Source organism: Empidonax traillii, unplaced genomic scaffold, assembly GCF_003031625.1.
Source record: "Empidonax traillii isolate 1590-97213 ecotype Southwest subspecies unplaced genomic scaffold, ASM303162v1 scaffold1444:size425056, whole genome shotgun sequence".
Taxonomy (NCBI): Eukaryota; Metazoa; Chordata; class Aves; order Passeriformes; family Tyrannidae; genus Empidonax; species Empidonax traillii.
In genome coordinates this window covers 338,900-363,001 of record NW_020956637.1, presented here as the reverse complement: position 1 = coordinate 363,001, position 24,102 = coordinate 338,900, and the positions used below count along the sequence as shown (strand labels likewise).

Sequence of the window (24,102 nt, the reverse complement as noted above, 5' to 3'; positions counted from 1 at the left end):
AGATGACTTGATCATACCCCAAGATCCTGCCAGGGTCAGGACTGGCTGCAAAGATTATTCACGTCTTGCCCTGATGGATTTCCATAGGAAATTAATGGAATCACTTAGGTTGGGAAACCCCTCTGAGATCGAGCCAGCTGTTCCCCCAGCACTGCCAAAAGCACCACTAACCCATGTCCCCAAGTGCCACATCTGCACAGCTTTTCAGTCCCTTCAGGGATGGTGACCCCACCACTGCCCTGGGCAGCTGTGCCAGGGCTGGACAAGCATTTCCATAAAAGAAATTTCCCCTGAAATCCAACCTAAACCTCCCCTGGCACAACTTGAGGCCGTTTCCTCGTGCCCTGTTACTTGTCAGCCCAGTCCTCACCTCAGAACAACTCCCCTGTTCTCGCTGGCAGACACAGAGGTGCACTATTAAATCACCCAGGCAGATCAGAGCTATCAACCCTTGCAAAAAAGACTCCCAGCTCCAGGATATTTATGGGAGGAACAGCTCCCAGTGCCCAAGAGCCCCTTCAAAATCGACATCACAGGACAGCGAGCACAAAGCCCAGCTCAGAACTGGCAGAGCATCACCAAAAAAAGCAACAACACTCTTGTTCACTTAAAGGTTCACTTAGGAGGAAAAGAACCTTCCAAATTACAACATTTTTATAGCAAAGAGGGTCCCACCATGGTCTTTTTGTTCCAGACACTGTACAGACTGTCTCCTTACTAATAACCCTGTTTTCCCAAATAGGCACAAAACAAAGAAAAAAAACCACAAAAAACCCCAACAACAACAACAACAAAAATCAACTACAAGGAGTCAGTCTGCTCTAATACCCAGGCAAGGAGGGATATAACTAGAGGAAGGCTCTGCAATAACTTGTAAAACACCTGTACTCAATGTAGGCACCCAAAGGACCTTTTAAACAACCCTCCAGGGCTTTTTTGCTCCAGTTCCTCTTTAGTTTTAGGTAATGGTGCTTCTAAAATCCCCTGAACCCCTTTTTTGGGTCAATACATCACAAGCCTTCAGTCAAAGTATGTCCCAAATATGTAACCTTTTTCTCCACCCTTTGTGCCTTCTTTTGAGACACCTTAAGCCCCTTTTTAGCAAGAAAATGAAGTAATTTCACAGTGGCTTCTTTTACCACTTCCTCCTGTTCTCCTGAGAGGAGGAAATTGTCCACATACTGCAAGAATCAAACTCCTGGGGGTGGAATGAACCCTTCCAATATTTTTTGCAAGGCTTGCCCAGACGGGACCGGTGCCTCCTTACATTGTCCATGTCAATTGTTGCTTTATCATTTTCCCTTCTTCCTCTTGCTCCCACTCAAAGTCAAAACACTGTTTACTATCTCCTGTAAGTAAGCAAAAAGCATCCTTTAAATGAAGTCCTGAGTAATAGTGATGTGAGAGGGGGAATCTGGTTTGGGACAGAAAAGGGGTGTGAGACCGTGGGATACTTTGGTTTAACAATTTCATTTATTATTCTCAATTCTTGTACCATTCTGTACATGCCATTAGTTTCTTTATTGGCAAGATAAGAGTGTTCTAGGGAGACATGCATGGCTCCAAAAGGCCTGCTTTCAGCAGAGATTTAATGATAGGCTTTTCTTCCATCCCATGAGGTAGGTTTAGAAACCGCTTGACCTGGTTGCTTTAAAGATATTTGAAGAGGTTCTAGGTCTGATTTTCCATATTTTCCTGGGACTGCAGACACTTCTGGATCTCTTTCAGCAGGGGTTTTATCAGAGACCATACACAGGGCTACAACAGTATCAGCCTCTTTGTCATTCTTAATAATGATCATTTGCATTCCTAGCTTAGCCATCAAATCTCTCCCTTGTAGATTACAATCACAATTAGGAACAAATAAAAATTCATGCATTTCATATGTATCTCCCACATCTTCTATTAACAGTGGCACACCCATTCATCTTTCCCATTTACTCCTTGAATTCCTAATGATCCTTTTGACAACTGTCCCCCCTTTGGCATAAAATTTGAAGTAGAACAAGAGGCCCCAGTACATTAAGAAGGGCTCCAGTGTGGTGGGTCCTTGGTGTAATGGGAGCCCCTGACACCCCTAACAATCCATTTCCATCAGCTGGTGGCCTTCTGCCACACAAGGGCCTGCTTGTCTCTGCAGACATTCTCTCTTCCAATGTCCTTCCTTCTTACAAATGGGGTTGTAAAAACTGTGCCAGCACCTTGGCCTTCACCTTGGCCTTTTCCTTATCCCTCCTTACATACACCTACCCTTCTAAGCTTTACTCACTAATGAGCAGATACTAATCTATCTTACTAATAAGCCCACACATTTTGTTAATGAGCAGATACACAGGTGTAGTCTTATGATACTACCTATTTTACTAACAAATACACCTATTTTTTGCTAATGAGCAGATACACAGATAAATATAACATTAGGTTGGAAGGTTCATCTAGAGGTCAGCTTTGGCTCAGGGCCTCTTGCTCAGGCCACTTGTGTGTAGGAGCAATTCCTGGACATAGGCAAGACTGGAGGTGGTATCTGAATTTTGTTTCTGGGCTCCTGGAAGTGTTTCCCAGTGCTTTTATATGGGAAGGAAGGCAGGCAGGCCCAGTGCTTCAGGTGCAGATGACTGGCCACAGCAGCCAGGAGCAGCTTTCTGTCCTGGCACAGTTTTTGTGGGAGCAATCCCCCCCACGACTGCAATTATGGAGTTGGTAACCAAATTTTGGGGTTCACCTTCTGAACAGGGTGAAGAACAGAAGTACACAGTCCTGGGGCTTGTGCTGCAAAGAATTGGGTGCCCAGGGAATGGAAGGGAAAGCAACAGTTGTTCTGTCTGGCAGCTTTGGTGTGGGAGCAACCTCTCAACACATTCCATTTGTCAGGTGGTCTTCTGAAGTTTTGGCAAGGTAAGCAGCTCTCCCCCAGTGTGGGTGTGCAGATGATAAACTGCCTCGGGGAGGTAATGACAGATAACTCTGTTCTGCAACCTCTGAGTGGGAATAATCCCTGGATGTTTCCTATTTTGGAGGTGGGGATCACATTTCTTTGGAGATGGGGTCGCAGTTCCTCTCTTTGGCACGGAAATCCCTTTTGGATTCACACCCTGGGCCGTTCAGAGAGCGTCCTGGTGAATTTAAGTGCTTTCCCTAGTACAGAACGGTATTGGCTAGAGCTGCTGAACTGCTGGAGCGAGAATGTAAAAGGCAAGCTGTTGATCTTCTCATGTTGCTCACTTCAGTGCCTGGGCAGTCAGTGGTGGGGTTCAGTTTTGGGTGGCACAGAGATGGCTCGGTTATGACGGTGCAGAGAGCTGAGAAGCAAAGCGCAGATCCCGGGGGGTGTGGTGACTTCAGTGGGGGCAGCGAAAGGTGGAGCCAGCACTGTTTCCTCACCTGGCACTTCTGTCAGCGCTGCTTTTGCCGGATGTTTTCAGTTCCACAGCTGGATTCTGCCAGAGCAGAATGTATTAGCACGTATAACTGGGAAGGAGTTCGTGTTGCCTCTCGAGCGTGGTGCAACTACGAGTTTGAACGCGAAAGGTTCAAACACGAAGGTCGGGCAAACCTTTCAATCCCCAGTGAAGTGACGTTCGCCACTCGGATCCGCTCTTGGGTTGGTTTAGCTGGTTTCGTTCTGGGACACTGACTTTTTTTGGCAGGTCCGCACCGCCATCGTGTGGAGGTTTGATGAGCAGGTTAAAAAAAACCCCACACCAACAGGTTTTTGTTGCTGGCATCATCACTGTGGGAGCAGTAGCTGTAAGGGCTCCGTTTCGGATCCTGGCTCTTCGAGGCTGAAAGAATGTGATCTTGGCATATAGGTGGGAAATAAAGCCCATCATCTCCTTGTTGGCCGGGCTGCAAAAGAGAAGTGAATCCCAGTGCTGGCTTTTTCTCCCAGAACTTTTTCCGTGGGACCAGCCACTGTTTTTGGTTTTGTGAGTGGACTCTGTGCTCTGCAAGAATGAGAGAACAGGATGGCACATGCAGCTGAGCAGGGAAATGCTGAACCCCAGGCACCTGCAGCTCCCATATCCCATCCAATCCCCTCTCCCATGGGCCGGAGCAACTTATCCCTCCTGTTTGAAGTTTATTTTTGGCTCTAAACACAAACTCAAGAGCCACAACCATACACAGAGAAGAAGCAGAAAATCCCTGGCAGGTTGGTTTGTTGTAGCCAAGGGGTTTCTCAGCACCACATACAAATATCATCATTAAGAACAAACAGAATTTGCAGCAACACCTTCCCAAAACTCTTCCAGCGACAGCAGAAAAAGGTGATTTTTTCCTTTATTTAGTTTTAATAAGTTTTAGCTGAATAAAAGGTTTTTTATTAGCTTGAAAATAGTTTTAGGTTTTTCCTTTATTCACGGTGAACAATAAATTGTAATGAATTCGATAAATTTAATTTTTAAATTTTATATAATACATATGAATAATAACAATAAAGATAAATAAAAGGCCCACCGGTCGCGCTTACACACTTTTCCTAACGCGTCTTAAAAACAAAACGTGTGGAGGCGGGTGAAAACTTATTTCGCGCTGCTGCGAAGCCCTTAAAAAAATAATAATTATTTTTTTTTTTTTTTTAATGTTGCGGTTTTAAATCCGAGCGCTCCCGTGAGTCCTCCGCGCCGCCAGGGGGCGCCAGGCCGGCAGCGGAGGGGGCGGGCAGTGCCGGCGGGGCCCGGGGCGGTGAGTCGGGCCCGGGGATCTCGGAGCGGCTCCGGCAGCGCCGGGGCCGGGGGGGGTTTGTGTCGCTGTCGGTGCAGGGTGAAGGGGCCCGGGCGGTGAGGGGGCTGAGGAGCCCCGGGGCCCGCTGAAGGGAGTCCTTGAGAAGCCCCAGTGAGGGTGCCGGGTGGTTGAGCTCCGGGCCCCGGCGTGTTGTGCTCCACGAGCCGCAGTGCAGAGCCCGGGCTGGGGGTCCCTGGCGAGCTCCGGTGTCTGCTGAGGGTCCCGCTCAGCTGAGCCCCAGCACCCCCTCAGGGAGCCCGGGCGAGCCCCGGTGCGGGTCGAGCTGTGCCGAGCCTCGTCTCTCGTTGACCAGCCCCGGTGTTCGGCGCTTTGGCATCCCCCTCCGCCCACCCCACCATGCCGGGCCAGGGCCCCTCGGGGTCCCGCCGGCCGCTGCTGGCCCTGGCGGTGGCGCTGGGCTGGCTGCTGGCCCTGCAGCTGCTGCTGGACCTGCGGGCGCTGGGGCTGCTGTGCGGGGCGCTGGCGGTGCTGGGGGGCTGGCTGGGCCCCCCGGCCCTGCTTCCCCGCGGCCGCCGCCTGCGCCTGGAGCGCTTCGTGAGCTCCCTGCGGGCCCCCCCGGGCTGCCCCGCCGACGAGGCGCGGCTGGAGCGGGAGATCGCCAGCACCATCCGCAAGGTGGTGCGGGACTTCGTGGCCTCGTGGTACCGCACGGTGAGCAGGGAGCCCGCCTTCGAGGCCGAGGTGGAGAGGGCCATGGTGGGCCTGGCCGCGGAGCTGCGGCGGCGCATGGCGCGGGTGGACCGGCGAGCCCTGGCCCGGCGCCTGCTCCTGCTCTGCGGGCGGCACCTCCAGAGCTTCCTGCGGGCCCGGGACGCCCTGAGGGACGACCCCAAGGGCGGCGGGGCGCTGTGGCGGGAGTACAGCCGGCTGGCGGGGCCGCACCCTGCCCTGCTCAGCCCCGCGGCCGAGGTGGGGTGCGCCCGGGCCGCCGTGGAGGCGCTGCTGCGGGCCCTGGTGCCGTGGCCGCACCTGGAAACGCGCACGGGGCGCTTCGTGGTGGTGGAGCTGGTGGCCTGCAACGTGCTGCTGCCGGCCGTCAGGAAGATGTCCGATCCCGACTGGATCAATCTGCTGCTCATCGGGATGTTCTCCAAGAAGCCCCGCGGCGGGAAGCCCCACCCGGCACCCCCGGTGCCGGATTCCTTGCCCTTCCCAGCACAGGTGGATGCGGCTCCTGCTGGGCTACCCCCCTCCCCGAGGGCTGGGGAGGGGCTCAGTAGAGAGGCAGGGGCTGCTGGTGAGGAGGGAGAGGAGACAAGCAGGTCGTGCCACACAGAGGAGCCTTTCCTGCGCCCCCGAGCCCTGGGATCCCTCTTCCCCTGCGAGGGCTTGGAGCTGGAACCCTCCACGCCCAGCGTGGGCCAGGACACGGACCTGCTGGCACCATCCCCCACTGGGGAGCTCCTTGATGAGCCCCTGCAGGACCCCTCTGTGCCAGAGGGCCCGGCCCCTTTGGAAGATGGAACAGGGGACCTGGAGGAGGGCCCTGCTCCCAGCTCAGATGTTGGGCTGCTTTCCACCTCTGCCTTGAGCTCCTGCCCTGACATCCAGATCGAGCCAGTGGTGGAGAAGGAGGAGGAAAGCCCGGCAGTCCCCAGGAAGTTCTCCTCGCAGAGACCCTCGAGCCTGGGGAGAGATCTGGGGGCAGCAGAGGGCCCACCTCAAATTCCCCCAGAGCCTGGGCAGTCCCTGCCCCTGCTCACATCCTCCCCAACAGCTTCCATGAGCACCTTCAGCTTTGAGCCTCTGAGCAGCCCCGACGGGCCTGTCGTGATCCAGAACCTGCGGATAACTGGGACCATCACTGCCCGGGAGCACAGCGGCACTGGCTTCCACCCCTACACCCTGTACACTGTCAAGGTAAGGGCTCCCCTGGCGCTCACCCCTTCTCCCAGGTCCCTGCCCTGACTGGAGGCACTGGTTTGGAGGTGAGGATTTGCTCTGTGAGTGTCTCCACAACAAATTTGGTTTGGCGGTGAGGGAATGTCGGGCACAGGGGGTGGGTTGGGGGTTCCCACTTTTAGCCAAGGGTCACACTGGGCTTGTTTTGGGGATGTGTAAGGATTATTGTTGTTGCTTTCCTCCTCAGTATGAGACAGTGCTGGAGGGTGAGGGTGCAGGGAGCCTTCAGCAGGTGGCTTACCACACCGTCAACCGCCGCTATCGGGAGTTCCTCAACCTGCAGACCCGGCTGGAGGAGAAACCGGAGCTCCGCAAGTTCCTCAAAAGTCAGTGCCTGCAACAGCTCTTGGAGTAAATCCTCACCCTCTCATCCTCCTCATCCCTGAAGGTTTTCTGCCCTGCCTGTGCCCACATCTCTGTTGGTTTGTGCAGAGCTGGCTGGAGGGTTTATCTCTTCTGGCAGTAAATTCCAGTGTTTCAAAATATTTTTCTGATTACAACACCTGGTTTGGTAGCTTTGCACCTTAACAGTGAATGGAAACACTGGGGTCGGAAAGAATCTTGTTTGCTTAGAAGAAAATAGTGTAATATGTAAATAGACATGGGCTTTTTTTAGGAACAAAACAGTGTTTTTTCTAATGCTGCTTCTGTATGAAGCTCCATTGAGTTTAGCATACTCCAACATAATTCCTTGGTTCTGACTGGTTGACTGGAAAACTGCTTTGTTGAGAGTATTTGGGCTCTTGGAATGATTTAGAGTCCTTGTGCTAGACTGGTGTTCTTGCTGCTTTTAACTTTAAAGGCATGGAAGATGTGAAATCCAGCAGAGCACAGATTGCATATGGATTGAAGGTCTGATTCAGCAAACCTGGTTTGAGGAGTGTCTTTCCTTGGGCAGGGTGTGATTATAGTCTTAACTATGAGAATATTAAGGTTTTAATACAGACTGAAATCTGTATATAGATTTTAAAATCTTAATTTTTAATCTTGGATTTCAAAATCTTTTAAATTAAGATTAATTTTTTCGTTCCCCAGTTTTCTCGAGCTTGCTCATGGCTTTGTTTCCTTTCTAGACATCAAAGGCCCAAAGAAACTGTTCCCTGATCTCCCTTTTGGAAACATGGACAGCGATAAAGTGGAAGCCAGGAAAAGTCTGCTGGAATCCTTCTTAAAGGTGAGATATTCGTGTGCCCCTGTGAGCTAAAAGCAGAGCTCAGGACAGCTCTGTGACATCGTTACATGATCAAGCTGGGAAGTTGACTCCAAAAAGCCCTGAATTTCCATCTCTCCTTGCAGCAATTGTGTGCAGTCCCTGAAATTGCCAACAGTGAGGAGGTGCAGGAATTTCTCGCCCTCAACACCGACGCCAGGATCGCGTTTGTCAAGAAGCCCTTTGTTGTCTCCAGGATAGACAAGGTAGGAAAGCGGGAGGGTCAGACCCCATCTCAAAAAACCTTGGGTTTAATAGAAGATACAGTGCAAGTTTGAAAACTCTTAATATCTTTAAGGACTAAGGGTCTAATCAGTAACTAACGGCACCGCTGGCCCTGCAGATCGTTGTCAATGCTATTGTGGACACCCTGAAGACGGCATTCCCCAGGTCAGAGCCCCAGAGCCCCACCGAGGATCTGAGCGAGTCTGAAGTGGATGGAAAGTCCCAGACAGATGGCAAGAAGACAACTAAGTAAGAGCTTCTCCAGCTCTCCAGAATAAGAAATTAATGCATAAACTGAGCCCGCTGTGGGGAAGAACTCACCTGGTGCTTTATGTGGTGTTGTACTTTAACCAAGTTGCTTTCTTCTTCCCTTGCTGTGAGTTCCTGGTTATCCAAAGGGTTTCCCAGGAATGCTTAGGTTCCCACAGAAGGTGGTTTTCTTCCCAAGGGAGCTGTCAGGTGCTGCCATTTGCCAGCAGAGACCCTGATGCTCCTGGGGAATTCCTTTTTAACCTTAAACATGTGCATGACTCATGTATGTCATGAGCCACTGGAAAATGCAGCTATAAATTACTTACCTGAAGGTTCCCTCCCCTGCCTCTCCCATGAGTTCCACACAGTGGCCTTGCACAGAACGCATTTAAATGTTTATTTAGGAGTAAATTTAAGATCATTGCATGTATGTTGCTCACCAAGTGTTTGTTGGTGCTGCTGGCAGTGCCAAACCTCACTGTGCTCATTAGTGACTCTTCCCTCACTGAAAAAGGGAAGGTTTCTGCACAAACACTGCTTTTTGTTCCCAAAAAGTATGTTTTGCTGGAAAAAGCCAGCTTTGAACAAAAAGACAAACCAATAAAAGTACAAGTTCGGAAGCATCTTGGCTGAAAAGGACATTCCTTGACGATAAACAGGTTGTTTTACAATTTGTCCCATAACCCTGAGCATCTTTTCGTGCTGTCCTTTCTGTGTGTCTTTATGACTGGATTTCACAATCCTGCTGAGTGTGTTTCATCTCAGAGGCTTTTCTGAACGCTTCCATGTGTATGCTGGAATGTTCACAGGCAAGATATCAGCAAGGTGTAACACACCCTTCTGTGTGGGGAATGTTGGAAAGCCTTGGCTCAGGAGTAGGTCAGGAAAAATGCTTTAATGCTCTTCTTGCCTGGTTTTTCTGCTACCTCCTAGTTATCCTGGGTGCAGGTGCTGTGTTTGAACCACTTTAGCTCTAATCAGACTTTGTAGCTTGGCTGTGGCACTGGGCAAAGGTCCTGGGTCTTGGTGGAGGCTGGAAAACTCATCCCTCACAGCTTGCAGAGAAAACTGACTGTGCCATGTCTCTCCTTTTCAGGTCCAGGCTGAGATTCTCATCCAGTAAAATCACCCCAGTGCTGAGTGTGAGTGAAGCTCATGACAGGATAGTGTACTCCATCAGGGAGGGCAGCGCCGTAAGTTCCCATCTCTCCTGGAACCCCCTCATGATCCCACTCACTGCCCTGTTTGGGAATAATCCACGTGCACGAGGGTTGTGGCTGCTGCAGCCTCGTTCCCAGGTGCCAGGTGGGCAGGGAGCAAGCCTGGATGTGTTGTTGGCTGCCCCCAAGTGCAGACAAGGAGGTGGCTGGTTGTCTGACTGGTGGCATCCAGGCCTGTGTGGTGCTAACTCACCATGGCTTTTGTAGGTCTCTGGCACCCTGTCGCTGGCTGCTATGGAATCCTTCATCCAGAAGCAGGAGAAGCTGCTGGAAGCCATCCCTAGCAAAGCTCCTGAAGGTGAGGGAGGCAGAGAAGCTAAGGGAAGCTCTGTGCAGGAGGATGCAGATGGGATGAACACACCAGAGCAGGGGACACATCTGGACACGAACTCCGGTGAGCTCAGCCCTTCTGTTACTGCTTTAATTTCTCTCCCTTGGGACCACAATCAATTTACAGGGTTTTCAGGACCGGTTCTCCTTGCCCTTGGTTGAAGGGAAAGCAAACTGAATTTTTCCAGTCCTGCTTGGTGATTGCTCTGGGCTTTGTTGAAAGCAAATTGGGTCTTGGATCCTTTTGTATATTCACCTTTGTGGAGTCAGCACAGTCACTGCACAAATAAGTTTTTTAAGGACACAGTGTTTTAACTGGCAATGTTATAAAATCAAGCTCCTGGAAACTGAAAAATGGCCAAATCACAGTTTCTTGATAGCCTCAAATTAGCCTTGATATGTCCATGCACTATAAAAGGACCTTTTGAGGTTAAGTTTGGATAGATTTGATGGGAGTAGCAAAAATGTAATCCCAGTTCAAGGAATGATGGTCCCTTTCTGATTCTGAATCCCTCCTCTGAAGCACAGGGGTGCCACAACTTCTCGAAACAGTTACAAGGTTATCCTGAACACAAGCAAAAAATATGTTCTCTAATCTTTTTCTTGGAATAGCTGAGCTGTATCAGCTGGAACTTCCCCAAAATTTCTCTCCAGTGTTTCAAGTTGGGCAAGCTCTGACATGTGCTTGTGACAGGATGGGTCTGATGTCCTGAAACTCAGTTTGTGCTACCAGCTTTGCCTGTAATCTTGGAACACTTGGCTTTGGGGCGGCAGGATTGGAATTGGAGGCCAGGGTTGTGCACCAAGTTCCCTGAATTCTGAGGGAGATTAAATGTCAATGATGGCAAATGCCTGCAGGTCTGGGGTGTTTCAGGCTGGGCTGGCAGGGCGAGGGGAGCAAACGTCTGGAGCAGCTGGATAAAAAGGCAGCCTGTGTCCCTGTCTGCTCATGGAGTGACTTCTGGGAAGAGGCTGGCCAGCATCTCTCTGAGGAAGAGGACTTGAATGCTCTGGGAATAAACAGAAATTGCTGAGGATGGTCCCTGTCTGAGGTTAGGGGGAAGCTGGACTGCCTGCTTCTGACTCTGCCCTGGGAAGTCAAATCTCAGAGGGCAGAGCAAGTGAGGAATAGCTTAGACATGGCCCAGAGCAAGAGAGCCAACTACCCTGTCTTTTCCAAGGGAAGTGTCCTGGAGTTCATTAGTCCTGCACATATGCAGTGGGGAGAGGAAGAGGAGAGGGAAGGAGAAGGTCCAGAATCCCTCTCCCCTTCATTTTCAGCAGTAGATTATGAGTGTAAATTTTCTATAGACAGAGTGGTTGGAAGATGAGGCATCAGGGAATCCAAATTAGGGAAAGCTGTTGCACCTGATCTCCCCTGGCCAACCTGGCATGAGGCTCAGGTCAGGGCACTGGTCTAGGAGTGGCTGCCCCAGGTAGGTTTGTGACACATTAATGAGCCTGTTCAGGACAACACCTCGAGTTCTTTGGGGCCAAAAGTAATTCTCTGGCAAGTAGAAAGTGTTTTTACACTGAAGGTTTTGACATTCTCCTGAGGATCAGAGAGAGGTTTTGCTGTCTCAGGCTTGTGCCAGCAGGGATATGTGAGGAGGTGTATGGGTTTGTGTTTTAACTGATGCATCTGGTCTGTCCACCTTCCTGCCGAGATTGGGATCTGCCACACGATGGCAGCCTGCAGCCACCATCTGGAGCCTTGTGCCTGGGAAACTCTTGGAAGAGGGGAAAGTGATGGGGAAGACCAGGAAAATAGTCCTCAGCAGTGTACCTTTCTCTAGCTACAGTGACTGCTTTCATTCTCACCTGTTTTGGGCATCCTCTCTTTAACTGAGAAGGAACTGAGCCCTTGGAGCAGCCACATTCTGGTTTGGTGTGGCCCTTTGTGGGGGTTTGGGGCTGCTTGTATGGAAGTGAAAGAGTGGTAAGGGCAGGCTCCCTGGACTGGCTGGGCTGCAGCAGGTCATCTGTGCGTGGCACAAAGGTGCCAGACTGGGAGAAAAGAGTGAGTTTGGGATGATGCTTTTCACCAGGTTTGCTCAGGCACTGGGTTGGTTTCTTCATCTGAGCCTCCTCTTCCTCCTGGCAGACTCTGAGACAGCTTTGGCTGATCTGGCCCTGGATGTGCTTCGCCTGGTGCTGGTGGATCACTGGAGTTGGTTGTGCACAGAGAACATTCACAAGGTCTTCAACCTGCTCTTTGGGACCCTTGTTCAGAGGTAAGGCCTGAGTGAGCAACCTGGCAGCTCTGGGAGGGTAAATCCCCTTTGGAGGCACAGTCTTAAGTGGAGCTGATGCCTGAGTGTGGGTAAATGTTTTCTGAGCATCAGACAAGGTTCTGTAAAGAAGGTGCTTTGTGTATGTGAAAGAAACCTCTTGGAGGTTTGCACTGGGAGCTGTTTCCCTGTGAGCAAGGAAGCAGCTGTAGCAAGCAACCTCCTATCCCTTAATGACAGGGAAAGGATGGATCCAGCCCTGGGAATGGGAGTCCTGCCTCATGAAAGGGCAGCAGTGCCCAGCTCCTTGGCTCTCCAAGGAGAACTGGCCTCCTGCTCTCACTGCTCAGCTTGTTCTGTCTACAAAAGGAGAATAAACAGGCCAAGGGAACAGCAGCTTGTCAAAACCAGCTCAGAGTGTGGCCTGCGAGGACCTCTGCTCTCCCTGCTGCACTCCCTGCTCTGCCCTGGGCCAGCAGTGCCTGTGCCTGGGGCAGGGACATGCACATGGAGTGGGAACAAGGCTTCCTTTCCAGCTGGGATGGACTTGCCAAGCTGTCCCAGGGCCAGTGCCTCTGGGTGGTAAGGCTCTAGGCCAAGACACACAAACAGAGCATTCCTGTTTTCTGGTGTGGGTTGGTGGCTGTCACTAGCTGAGGTTTTGGTTCTTTAGAGCCCTGAAGGACTTGGGCTTGGGACAGTCTTGGAGCAGAGCTTTTCCCGCTCCTGCAGGCACCCAAAGTTGGCATCAGAGAATGTGCAGGGCAGCACATTATAACTGAGCTGGTAACTTAAACTGCACTCAGGAGAGGTTGCCAAAGTGCTCTGAGGTCAGGCACTGCTGCCTCCACTCCTGGGTCTGTGCCCTTGGGCAGCAGGAGGTGGGCGTTGCTGCCATTTCTCCAAAATGGGATCCGGTCTCTTGGGAAATGAGCTGGAACCCAATCCCTGTGTGTAAGCAGGGAGGTATGAGAGCCTGAGCAGGCACATCATCCTGCCCTGTTAATCTGTGTCCTGGTCACCCAGGGAACCTGCAGCACCCACATGTGGCATTGGTATTTTCCACTAGAAAGCTGGGATACACACAGCACATGCCTGGCTCTGAAAGGTGCAGGAGCAAAATGAGTTGTGCTGGTGGAGCAGAGTGAGGGGAGTGTGTTAGTAGCTGCTCTGCTGCAGGGAAAAAAGTAGATGTGAGCATCATCCCCTCAAGAGATGGTCCTTCCCCTGTTCCTGTCAGTGGGTGAGGTGGTATGGGGCAGAAAGGAGGTGCCCTGGAAGCGTTCTGATTGTTAGGAAGGGGATTGATGGCAGGTGCTCCTCTACCAGTTTGTATTTGGTGATTAGGTGCTGTTCCTCCTTGCAGCTGCAAGATGATTCTGCTCTGGCGTGAGGCCCATTTAGTGCAGAGTGATAGAAATACCTGCAAACCAACAAAAAGCATACCAAGAACAACAACCAGTTTCTCTCAAGAGCCAATCCCCCTCTCCCTTGGGTGCTTTTGTTGCCATCAGGTGATTGCTGTGACCCCACTGTCCATTATGGGACCTCCCTACCTGCCCCGTTCACCGTTCTCTGCATGGAGCATCCCACCACGCTCCTCTTCCCCTCTTTCCATAGCTGGAATAGCTGGAGCCAGGCACTATCCATCTCCCCTGAGTGTCAGTTGGATGGCAGTGGGAGAGGAAGGCTCCATGACCGAAAAAGGTATTGTTGAGGAAAGGGAGGCCGTGTGTGCGAGGCCCGATCCGCTCCCCCCATTATGTAACAGGGAGGGATCCTTTTTTGGAGCCGAAAGGAGAGGCGGGTGGAGGGGAGGTGGAGGGGCTGGGAGGCTCTCTGAGGGTGGGAATGACCCTGGGGCCAAGGACTGCTTCCAGCAGCCTCTCTCTGTGTGCTGGGTCTGTGCCTGTAAACAAACCCACTGCCCCTCTCCAGCTCCGCTCCCCTCCCACGGGCTGGAAAGGCACATCTCTCTTCCCTTGGGAGGCTGCAACAGGAACCTGTTTGCAAAGTGGACTACATGGAGGTATTCTGGGCTCTGGGGGTGTTTGGTGGAAGAGCTCAAAAGCATTTGGAGAATCTGGGTGCTTTTTAGAGCCTTGTGAGTCAAAGAGGTGTTAAAAATACATGACGAGCACGCAAACCACGCTGTGGCTGTGACCCCACACTCTGCCCTCAGTCTGGTCCCACGGGGTCAGGGGCTGCCAGTGCCACCAGCAGCTGGAGACAGTGGTGGAGCCAGGGGACAGCCACCAGCTTGATGCTCCCCTGCTCCACCTTCCAGACAGGAGCCCCAGCTGAGTGCCAGCATCCCAGGGACAGAGCTGGGAGTGTTTGAGGTGCAGATCCAGGTCTGTAAGCTTTTCCTAGCTTTCAGACCTGTGAAAGCACAACAGAAAGCCATGGAGTGCAAACCACTGAGTGGGGTAAATTGTCTTGGCTCACCCTGACTGCCTGTCCCTGGAAACCTGAGCGGGGCTGGGGCACAGAGGCCGTGCCGGGCTCGGAAGTGCCTGTTTCTGAAAGGAGCGTGTAGAACTACTCAGGCAGCTTTGATAGTGTCATGTTCCACTGACATGACTTAAAATAAATGCAAATCATCCCTGCCTTACCCAGGAGCTCACCGCTGCTTGGCTCTGATCTTTGCTTTGGGTGATTTCCACTGCTGCTCTGGGCTTTGTCCCCTGTCCCCTCATCCCTTAGCAAAGCTGGCAGATTTGGGGAGGTGACATTCCAGTCCTTGTGAGCTATAAATGGAGAGCCAGGGATGCTTTGAGACTGATTGCAGGTGACTTTTGAGAGCCTTCTTGCAAGTTTTTTTGCTGTCACCCTGGCTTTGGGGCTCTTGTGGCCTGTCACTGTCAGCCCAGGTGTCACAGACACTTGTGCAACTGCTGCTGTAAGTCTGTCAGCTCTGTAGCTTCAGGGAGCTGCCTGCTGGGTGCTTTTTATATGATTTTCTCTTCTTCTCCCTTGATCTCTGTGCCAAAAGAACGGGCACAAAGACCCTTGGCAGCTGCCTTCATCCTCTTGACTTCAAAGTGCCGCCACTGTCTGCCCCTCTTCGATGTCCCTGAGTGGACCTGTGTGCCTGGGCAGCACCTGTGGGATGGGAGTGCTGGGAGTGCACTGCCCATGGCAGGGAATTCTGCCCAGCCCTGGAGCCATGCAGAGGCCACCTTTGACAGCCAAGGTGGTGCTAGGGTTGACTCATGCTCTGCAGGTGCCAGGAGAAGCCAGGAAGGTTTATTGTCCCACTTTCCTTTGGCTTTGGAGCAGTAGCTTCCCACTCCAGGCCTTGGGCAGCATCTCAGAGTTTTGCTGGCAGAAACAAGCAGCCAAAACTGCAATATCAATGCAACTGGAGCAACTAAATCCACTGGTTGTTACCAGGGGGAGTTGATCTGGGCGTGTTGGGGAGGACTGCACGTGGAGGAGCTGTGCTGGCAGGCCCAGGTTCGTGGCAGCAAAGTCCTTGTCCCTAAAAACCAAGCCTAAAAATCAGCACCAGACCCGGTAAATGAGGGAACCAACCTTGTGACATCTTAATCTTCCTCTCTGGATTTGTCTGTTAAGTAGTAGCAGGAATGACAGGCCTGTGGTATGTCAGGAAAAGCGATTTCAGGACTCTGTGTCTTCATGTGTATATGTAAAGTAAATACAAATCAGCTTGGAAGTGGGCCTCGATTCAGCTGTCTCCAAACACCTGGAAATTTTGGATCTGGCTTTCAATCTCTGTCCCAAACAAATTTTTTTTTTTCCCCCCTCTTCTAGAAGCAGCGTTCTTCCAAAAACAGCCAGTAGAATGAAGCAAGCACTCTGTGCTTTGATAACAATTGCAACATTATTTTAACTCGGGTTCTGTTTCAACAGTTGGGTGTGCCAACTTTTTTTTCCAGATTTAAAAAAAAAAAAAAACACAACAAATTCCTATTTCAGAGAGAGCAAAGAAGAAAAGGATAGAGAGGAATTAATGTGTCCTTGTTGGGTTTAATTTACCCTGGTTTTTGAAGGGTTATTAGCAGCTTTATGTATTTTCATTCTGAAATGGGCTAATGAAGCAATTGCTCTGAGCAAGGCCTGGCTGAGACAGCCTGGCCTCTCCCTGGGGCACCATTGAGAGCTTAATTGGCTCGATAAATACTTGATGAAGATCTTATCAAAAGCCAGGATGCTTTGTGAAAAATCAAAGAGGTTTGGGGTTTTTTTTAAACACATACTTTTACCCCCTCACACCCCGCTCTTCCCTGAGCCCCAAGGCATCCTGGGGAGATCCAAGTGGATAAAAGCAAAGCCAGAGCAGTTTGGGTGAAGACATTGGAGTCCCATGTGTGTTTCCATGATTTCTTTTTGCTGCAGGTGTGTTTTGAGCGAGCAACACGTGAAATGGCACAGAAATCTGGTGATTTAAGCACCAGCCTTTCTGGATTTCAGGAAGAATCGTGTTTGAATGCCTTGTATTTTCCAGATGTTGTCTTTGTCTTCAATCCTTTTCACTACCTTAGTCTCACAGGCCTTTTTTTGAGCTCCTGATAGCCATGGTGAATTCCTCAGGGAAAGGAGGACCTTGTTCTGGGGTGGAAGGTAATCAGTGTTGAGCAGGACTTGCTACTCTTACACACAGCTCATGTATATTTATGGAGCTGTTTGTGTTTATACAGCTAATGCAGAGGAGCTCTCTCATCTTTGTCTCCTTCCTAGTGTGGCCTCCAGTTTCTGTTTGTCTAAATCCTTAAAATCCCCAGTTTTGGGGAAATTATAATTGCTGTAGCTTTAGATTTTAATTATAATTAGCAAATTTGACATGATTGTTCCTTAGCTCAAGTGATCTCAGTTCTTATCCTCACCTTGAGGGATGAGAAAAGCAGAGTTTGAGCAGCTTCTGGTACATTTGGAGAGTACTTGTACATCTTTGGCCATTCCTGGTCCATCTTTATTTTTCAGGCTAAGAAAATCTAACCTATCCAACCTTTATTTGCTGAGCTCTCTCCATCTGCAGGTCAACCCTCTGGATAATCCACTTAAGTGAGTGCATCCAGCCAGGTAAAACTGAGCCCAGATGCCTGTCCCTGACTCCCAGCCTGCCTCTTCCATAGGCTGCTCTTTCTCAGCAGCCTTTGTTGCATCGAGGTGCTGAAGGAAGGCCCAGGTTTTTCCCACCAGGCCTTGTTTTTCATTCCCAGGGTGTTCCAGTCCTAATGGATCCCTTCAGCTGACCTTGGAGTTCCATCTTAAGCCATGGCATTAATTTGGCTCTTTTTTAGCAGCCATTTCATTCCTCCATCAGCAGCTCTTTCCAACAGAGGTCCCTTACGACATGGGCAAGTTATGCCCCTCCAGATGATCTTCCTGAACTCTGTAGCCTTTGGAATTTGTCTCTTTGCATTGGGCATTATCAAAACATTCAGATGTCTGAGCCCAGGAGGTCACTTTATCTATTTCTGGTCTCAGCTGAAGTGTAAGGAGATGGCTCAGTGATAGGTGTATTTTTTTCTATCTTTCTTATTAAGGCTATTTATTCATGAAATAGCAGAATGGAAATAGTAACCCACCAGCCACTCAAAAATAAAAAAAGGTAGGTCTATTTATGTTTCTTGGTGGATTTATTTCTACCTGGGAACAGCCTGTGTGTGCTTTCAGTGTGGCACATGGATCTCAAATACTTAGGCCTTTAATAGCACAAAAAAATCATCTGTGACCTTCTGGCAAAGGTCAGCTTTGAACCAGCAGATCTTTGGAGTTCCTGTGCTCTTAATCCCCATCCTGGTGCAGCAACCCTGCCTAGTGGAAAAATCAGTTTGCCATTTTCAATAACATTGGTGTGACCCTCCCTGAGCTGCAACAACAACAGTGAGAGTTGAGGTGGGTGGGATTCTTGGGGTGTCCTGGTGCAGGGCTGGGAGCTGGACTCAATGATCCTCGTGGGTCCCTTGCAATTCATGATATTCCATGATCCCATGACTTATTTTGTGGGACCTTCCAGCATTTATCAGTTCTCAACTTGCCCCTTGAGCAGCCTGGAAACATGTGCTGTCTTCAAGTTCAGCTTTCTCTCTGCCCAGCGTTTTCTTGATTTTTTTTGTTTCTGTTTTAGGAATGTTTCTAAGGAAAAGAAAGCTCATTCTTTGCGTTCTGCAACCTTTTAAAGGCTGGGAAGTGGCTGTTGCTGTAATGAGGTTCAAGTCAATGTTCAATCTGATCTCCTTGGTGCAGGTTGACTGTTTGCAGCTCTGTCCCCAAGGCTCTGAATTTGTGTTGCTTGTCACGTGTTTTCTCAGCCAGGAAAGCAGGCTGTGAAGGAAAACATGTTAATAAAAAGCTATGTTAATGAAAGCTCTTGCCCCTGGAAAAGTCACAGTTTAACACTTTGATTTGGTTGGGAATGGCTGGAGGGTTTAACACGATCCAGAGTGTTTAAATCTGCTGATGGCTGGAGATTAAAACAATTTTAATTGCATTTCCAAAATGGCCTTTCCCACGCAGGACTGGGCTGGGACACTTTGTCCTCTAAGACAGGTGGAAGCTCTGGATCTCTGGCATTATCCTGTAGCAACATCAGTATGTGTGGTCCCTGGTGAGGCTGAGCATAAGGAATGTGTCTTCCCATTAGTTGGGATCACTGGGATCATTGCCCATGCTCCAGTAGGACCTTACTGTGAGAACAGCAGGCCTTCCTGCTGCACCAGGGCTCCTTTTCAGATTTTTAATGAACATTTCCTGGGTGTTCATCCCTCAAGACTTGCAGCTTGGCACCTCATTTCCTGCTGACAAAGGGAACGTCACGTTTCCTCCCAGTCCCCGATACCAACCTGCTTCCTTTGCCCTGGTTACCTTTAGGTGCTGCTATTCCCGACTCTCCACTCACATCAGCCCAAGGAAAGGCACCCTTGGCCTGGATGCCTCGCCTGGGAAGAATGCAGACAGTCTGGCAGAGAGCAGGTTAAATAAAGTTTGCCTTGGCAGGGCCGGTGCTCTTGGAGCTGCTGGGGCAGAGTGGGGATGGAATTGCGAGCACGAGCAGCGGCTGCCAAGAGGAATGGGTCTCCTGGCCCTGCTGGCTGACTCCTGTCCTCTGGGAATCTTGAAATGCTGGTGAAATCCCAACCCTTTTCCCTACCCCAGCACTGTGCTGATGTTCCTGTCTTAGCTCCAAAGCCTCCCTGGGCCCTCACCACCCAGTCAGGCTAAAACCATCCTGTCCCATCAGGGATTCATCCATAGCCTCTCCTGATCCTGAGGGGAAAGATTTCAGGCCAGGGGCAGGTTCTGACTGACAGCTCTGGCTTTTGCTGTTGAACTGGAAGGGATTTCATGCCCAGGAGAGAGGGTCCAGATGGTTGATTTAGAAACTCTCCCAGCACTTGGCTGGTGGGGACAAACCCAGTGCAGCTGCAAATACCTCCAAGCTGGTTTGTGGAGCAGCATTTTGGGATCTGCAGGTTGTTAGTAGATAAAGGGCACAGTCCAGACCCAGCAGGAGGGCCCACCAGCAATTCTGTTGGATTTTGGATGAGAACGAAGAAATTCTTTGCTGTGAGGGTGATGAGGCCCTGGCACAGGTTGCTCCCAGAAGCTGTGGCTGTCCCACCCCACAGGGATGTGTTCAAGGCCAGGTTGGGCTTGGAGCAATGTGGTTTAGTGGAAAGTGTCCCTGCCCATGGCAGGGGGTGGAACAAGATGGTCTTCAAGGTCCCAAAACCAAACCATTCTGTGATTCCATTGCTTGCCACCAGTAGATGGAGCAGGAGTGAAGAGTAGGAAAGGAGAGGGTCTAGAGGACAGCAAAGCAGTAGGATATTCATGCCATACCATCCTTGGAACGTGTGTTTTGGTCTCCAGGCAAGACAGCCTTGACTGTCTTGGTGGCAAGAAGGACTGATGAGAGGAACAGTTGCTGCCACAACATGCTTATGTCCTTCCAGTCCTTCCTGGGGGTTGTTTTTAGTTCAAACGCCAGTTTTTCCATCTTTGTATTGGCTTGTGCATGGAGATAACATGGGAGCTTCGGGTCAGTTGTATCCCTAAGCTTTGCTTCCTTTAGGAATCAGTGATTCACTCGGATTCCTGTGATTAGCAGGATGATGGAGCTTTTCATGGCCCTTGCTTCTCCCCTGTGACTTTACACATGTGTTTGTCCATAACAAAGGGATCCAATCCTACTTCTGGTGCATGGGAAACTCAGCCAATAAATACTTATGAAAATATTTGCTGTGCAGACTTGAAAACTGCACGTTAATGAATGCAGCAAACTGATCTACCCCTCCAGGGCCTGTGATGGGCCTGACTTGGTCCCAAGCCTGACTTTTCATAACCTTTCTCTGTCTCCCTGTGCCCACAGGTGGCTGGAAGTGCAGATGTTTAACTTGACCTGCACCCAGCGTTGGGTCCAGTACCTGCAGTTGCTCCAGGAATCTATCTGGCCCGGAGGAGTTTTACCAGCAGTGCCTAAACCCCCCAGGACAGAGGAGCAGAAGAAGGCAACAGCAGATCAGGCCCTGCAGAGCCTGATGGGGATTCTGCCTAGTAAGTGTGTCCCAGGGACTTGTCAGTTGGCCTTGGGAAAGAAGAGTGGCTGGAGAGCCCTCCAGTGCACTGGAATCTGTGGAAATGTGGTTAAACACAGAGATGGAGTTTGCTTGTGCCAAGGCAAAAATCAGTCTCCCAGTTCTGGATAGTTTGTGTCAGCATTTGGGGAACGGCAGAGCTCAGAGAGGCAGGAGGGGTGTCTTGGTGATTCCCAGATGGGGGCTGGCCACAATTCCACGCTTAGAGTGGTGATGCAGATCCTGCCAAGCCATCTCAGCCAAGGCAGGGTTTAGGAAAACCAGAGCCACACTGTGTTCCCACCTGCTGCTAAAGTGTCCCATGGCAGAGAAGAGCCACTGGGCAAAGCCTGTGGCTTTTCCACTGGACTGAAATCCCAGTTGCACTGGATTGATTTCCCTCTCTTGGAGTTTGACTTTGGGACCTTTGGCATTAAAGCACCTGCTGGCTAATCCGTGTGAGCGCAGTCTGAACTTTTAACTCCTTGCTGCAGTGTAAGGGGCCCTCCCTATCCTTTGGGAATCAAAAAGCACTGCCAGCATGTGCCCTCCCAGCCTGGAAGCCTTTCCTGGCGGTCTGTCCTGTTCCTGTCATGGTGATGCTGAGGCTGAGATGCCTCGGGCTCAGAGCACCATCACAAGCTGTGATTCAGCACCCACCAGGAGAAGACTGACCTGTGGAAATGTGCAGTTCCTAAAGCTTTGTCTCTTCACAGATGTGATCCAAGAAATCCTTGGGACCAGCAAGTGTCAGATGAGCTGGAACCTGGTGCTGGAGTCCCTGAGCCAGCCTGTGATAAACAAGTATGTGGGTTTTAGTCTTTACCCTGATGGCTTCTGATGGGATCTGTGAGCTGTGCTCAGGGCTTTGCCATGCAATTCCTGCTTCCTGGCATAGAACTCATCCAGCTCATTATCCCAGACTTGCAGTATTAGAGGGCATCTGGTTTGTTTGTGATGAGGGTGCATGTCCAGGACCTCAGTCTGGCTGGAGGTAATTATTGAGTCATGTTAATTATGCTGTTGGGCCTGCTTAGTTAGGGGATGTCAGGGCAGTAAGACCAATCCTAGTTTAGTTTGGTTTTGGAGGAGCTGCAGATCCATGTAGGGGTTTTTTTTTTGTCTGTGCCCAGCACTGTGAGTTTAGAAAGCAAGGGTTTGGCAATGGACTGCAGAGAAATGAGGGTCAGACTGGACATCAGGAGGAATTTCTTCACTGAATGGGTTGTTAAACATTGGAAGGGGCTGGCTGGGGGTGTGCTGAAGTCCCCATTCCTGGTTTAGGAAATGACTGGACATGGCACTCAGTGCTCGAGGTGATGTTCAGTCAAAGGTTGGACTCGATGATCCCAGGGGTCTTTTCCAACCTCAGTAATCCTGTGAAACACGTGCCACCTCCCTCCAGGAGGTGTGTTTGTGTTTTCTGTGCTGCTCAGCAGCTTCAGTGCCTGCTGGTTTGGGGGATGTGGAATAAAAGCTGAATCATCCCTTAAAACATTTCTTCCAGGGTCTGAGATCATTCCTCTTTCCCCTGATGGCAGTCAGACATTCCTTCCTCGTGTGAGCTTTGCCTCCTGTGCCCTGACCAGCCTAAGCTTTGTCTTCTCTCTGTTTCAGGCACCTGGTTTTCTGCCTCTTGGACATTCTGCTGGAGTTCTTGGTCCTGAAGGACTCCTGTGAGGAACCCAGAGCTGCAGCTGCTGCACCATCTGCTTGTGGTGGACTGGACAAAGCACTTTAGCCAGGACTGGTTGAGCCAGCAGTGGGGAAGAGAGGCAGCCACAGGCATAGCATGACTTGATTTTCAGTGTTTACTGAACGTGTCTGGGAGCTTCTTGTAAAGAATTCTTCCAGCCAGTGCTGAAGGAAGGTACTTCCAGGCTTCTCTCTCCTGGCTGGGTGGTGGATTAAACCCAGTGTCAGGGGCTGAACATCTACTGTGCATCTGTTCCATTGCTGACCTGATGGAGGGCCTGGAGTGAAGATGCCTGAGCAGTTGGAGGAGGATATTCAGGCTGCTCACAAACCCTGTGGTCCTGCCCCACAGGTGTTTCTGAACAACTGTAACACCTGAAGGCAGAGACATCACATAAGATTTGCTTTTGTGGCGTCAACCTTCACCTGGCACTGGCACAGACAGACTTGATGGGATGGGATATGTTGGTAAATGTTCCTGAAGGAAGGTGAAGGGAGGGGAAATGCTGTCCTGCTGTCTAATCATCCTGACTGCAGTGCCCAATTGGTGTTACTAGAAGGAAGATGGGGAGGGAATGGAGTGTGGAGAAGTCAGTGTCCAGCTGCCCAAACAGCTGGGAGGTGAGAGCAGTGCAGGAATCAAAGCTGCTGTCCTGCCTTAGTGACAAAGATCAGCTGCTTCCCACTGCCACTGCCCTGACATGGTCTAGTTCCCCATCATCTGCCTGATCAGTAGGACGCGGGTGGACTGTGATCCTGTGGGAAAGAGAACTCTCCTCAGGCTAAGGAGGAATGGCAGCTTGGCTGGACTGTAGGATTCCCTTTCTGAGTCCCCTTTTAGTCCCTGGGGCTGTCACCTGCAAGGCACAGGGGAAGTTGAGCCATGTGTGACACAGCAGGGATCATGCAGGGTCACAGTTACTGTACCCCATGGGACATTTCATCCCACAGAATCATGGAATACCAGGTGGGAAGAGACTGCCTGCTGTTCCTTGGAGCTGGATACTCCATGGCACTTTTGGAGGGAAGGGCAATGTAACTCCAACATTCCTGTTCTGCTCTTCCCAGAAGAGCTGCTTAATAATGGACCCACAGCAGTGTGAGCTGCTTGTGTGTGTTGTGTGAAAATACAGGAAGGGATTGGCTTGCTGTCTGCAAAAATACAGTTTTAGGGAGCTCTAAGGACATGCCAAGATTAGGCAAAATCCAATATAATGAAGCAAAGCAGTTTGGCATCACTTTATCAGAACTGTTTCTCAGCAGTGACACTTGGGGGATGGCAGATTGGCCACTTGCTTGGGAAAGGAGGGAGGTGTAAAGTGTGTTAGGCAAAGAGTTGCAGGATGCTTCGGGATAATCCCAAAGCAGAGATTATTGGGAAGGAGGGCTCAAATATCTCCCTAAATACCTGCTTGGAGAGCAGCTGCTTCACCCTGTCTTTCACTGCCAGGCTCTTGTTTCCCTTTTTTTCCCTGCTGCTTCCATTTACTGCCCCAGCTGTCAGGAGTGGGAGCAGGAGCCACCGGCCAGGGATGATGCAGCAGAGCTCTGGTGTACTTAGTGCCTTCCCAGATGCTCTTGGTGTGCTTGTTTGCTGTTGCTTCCTAATTAATTGTATGGTTTGGAGTTCCAGGACCCTGGTCTGTCATAAATTAGGGATAATATTAAGGATTAAATTAAAGGACTGTAAATTATGCACTGCCAGCTCCAGGTCAGGGCCAAAGTCTAGCACAGTCCTTGCACACACT

The 24,102-nt window shown here is 50.6% G+C and overlaps 1 protein-coding gene across 2 annotated transcripts; it reads left to right on the top strand.

Moving 5' to 3' along the window:
* Positions 1-4,896: 4,896 nt before the first annotated feature.
* On the top strand, positions 4,897-22,590 carry SNX19 (sorting nexin 19). 2 transcript variants are annotated; one of them, XM_027907351.1, is made up of 13 exons: positions 4,897-4,911; positions 4,975-6,603; positions 6,833-6,971; positions 7,719-7,819; positions 7,942-8,061; positions 8,199-8,329; positions 9,429-9,525; positions 9,638-9,694; positions 9,760-9,946; positions 11,987-12,116; positions 20,455-20,639; positions 21,376-21,463; positions 22,277-22,590. In XM_027907351.1, the coding sequence occupies exons 2-13, from the start codon at positions 5,080-5,082 to the stop codon at positions 22,398-22,400; spliced, it is 2,883 nt and encodes a 960-aa protein (XP_027763152.1). In that variant the 5' UTR covers positions 4,897-4,911; positions 4,975-5,079; the 3' UTR covers positions 22,401-22,590. The 2 variants fall into 2 exon arrangements, with proteins under 2 accessions (XP_027763152.1, XP_027763153.1); XM_027907352.1 differs by lacking the exon at positions 9,638-9,694.
* The last annotated feature ends 1,512 nt before the right edge of the window (positions 22,591-24,102 follow it).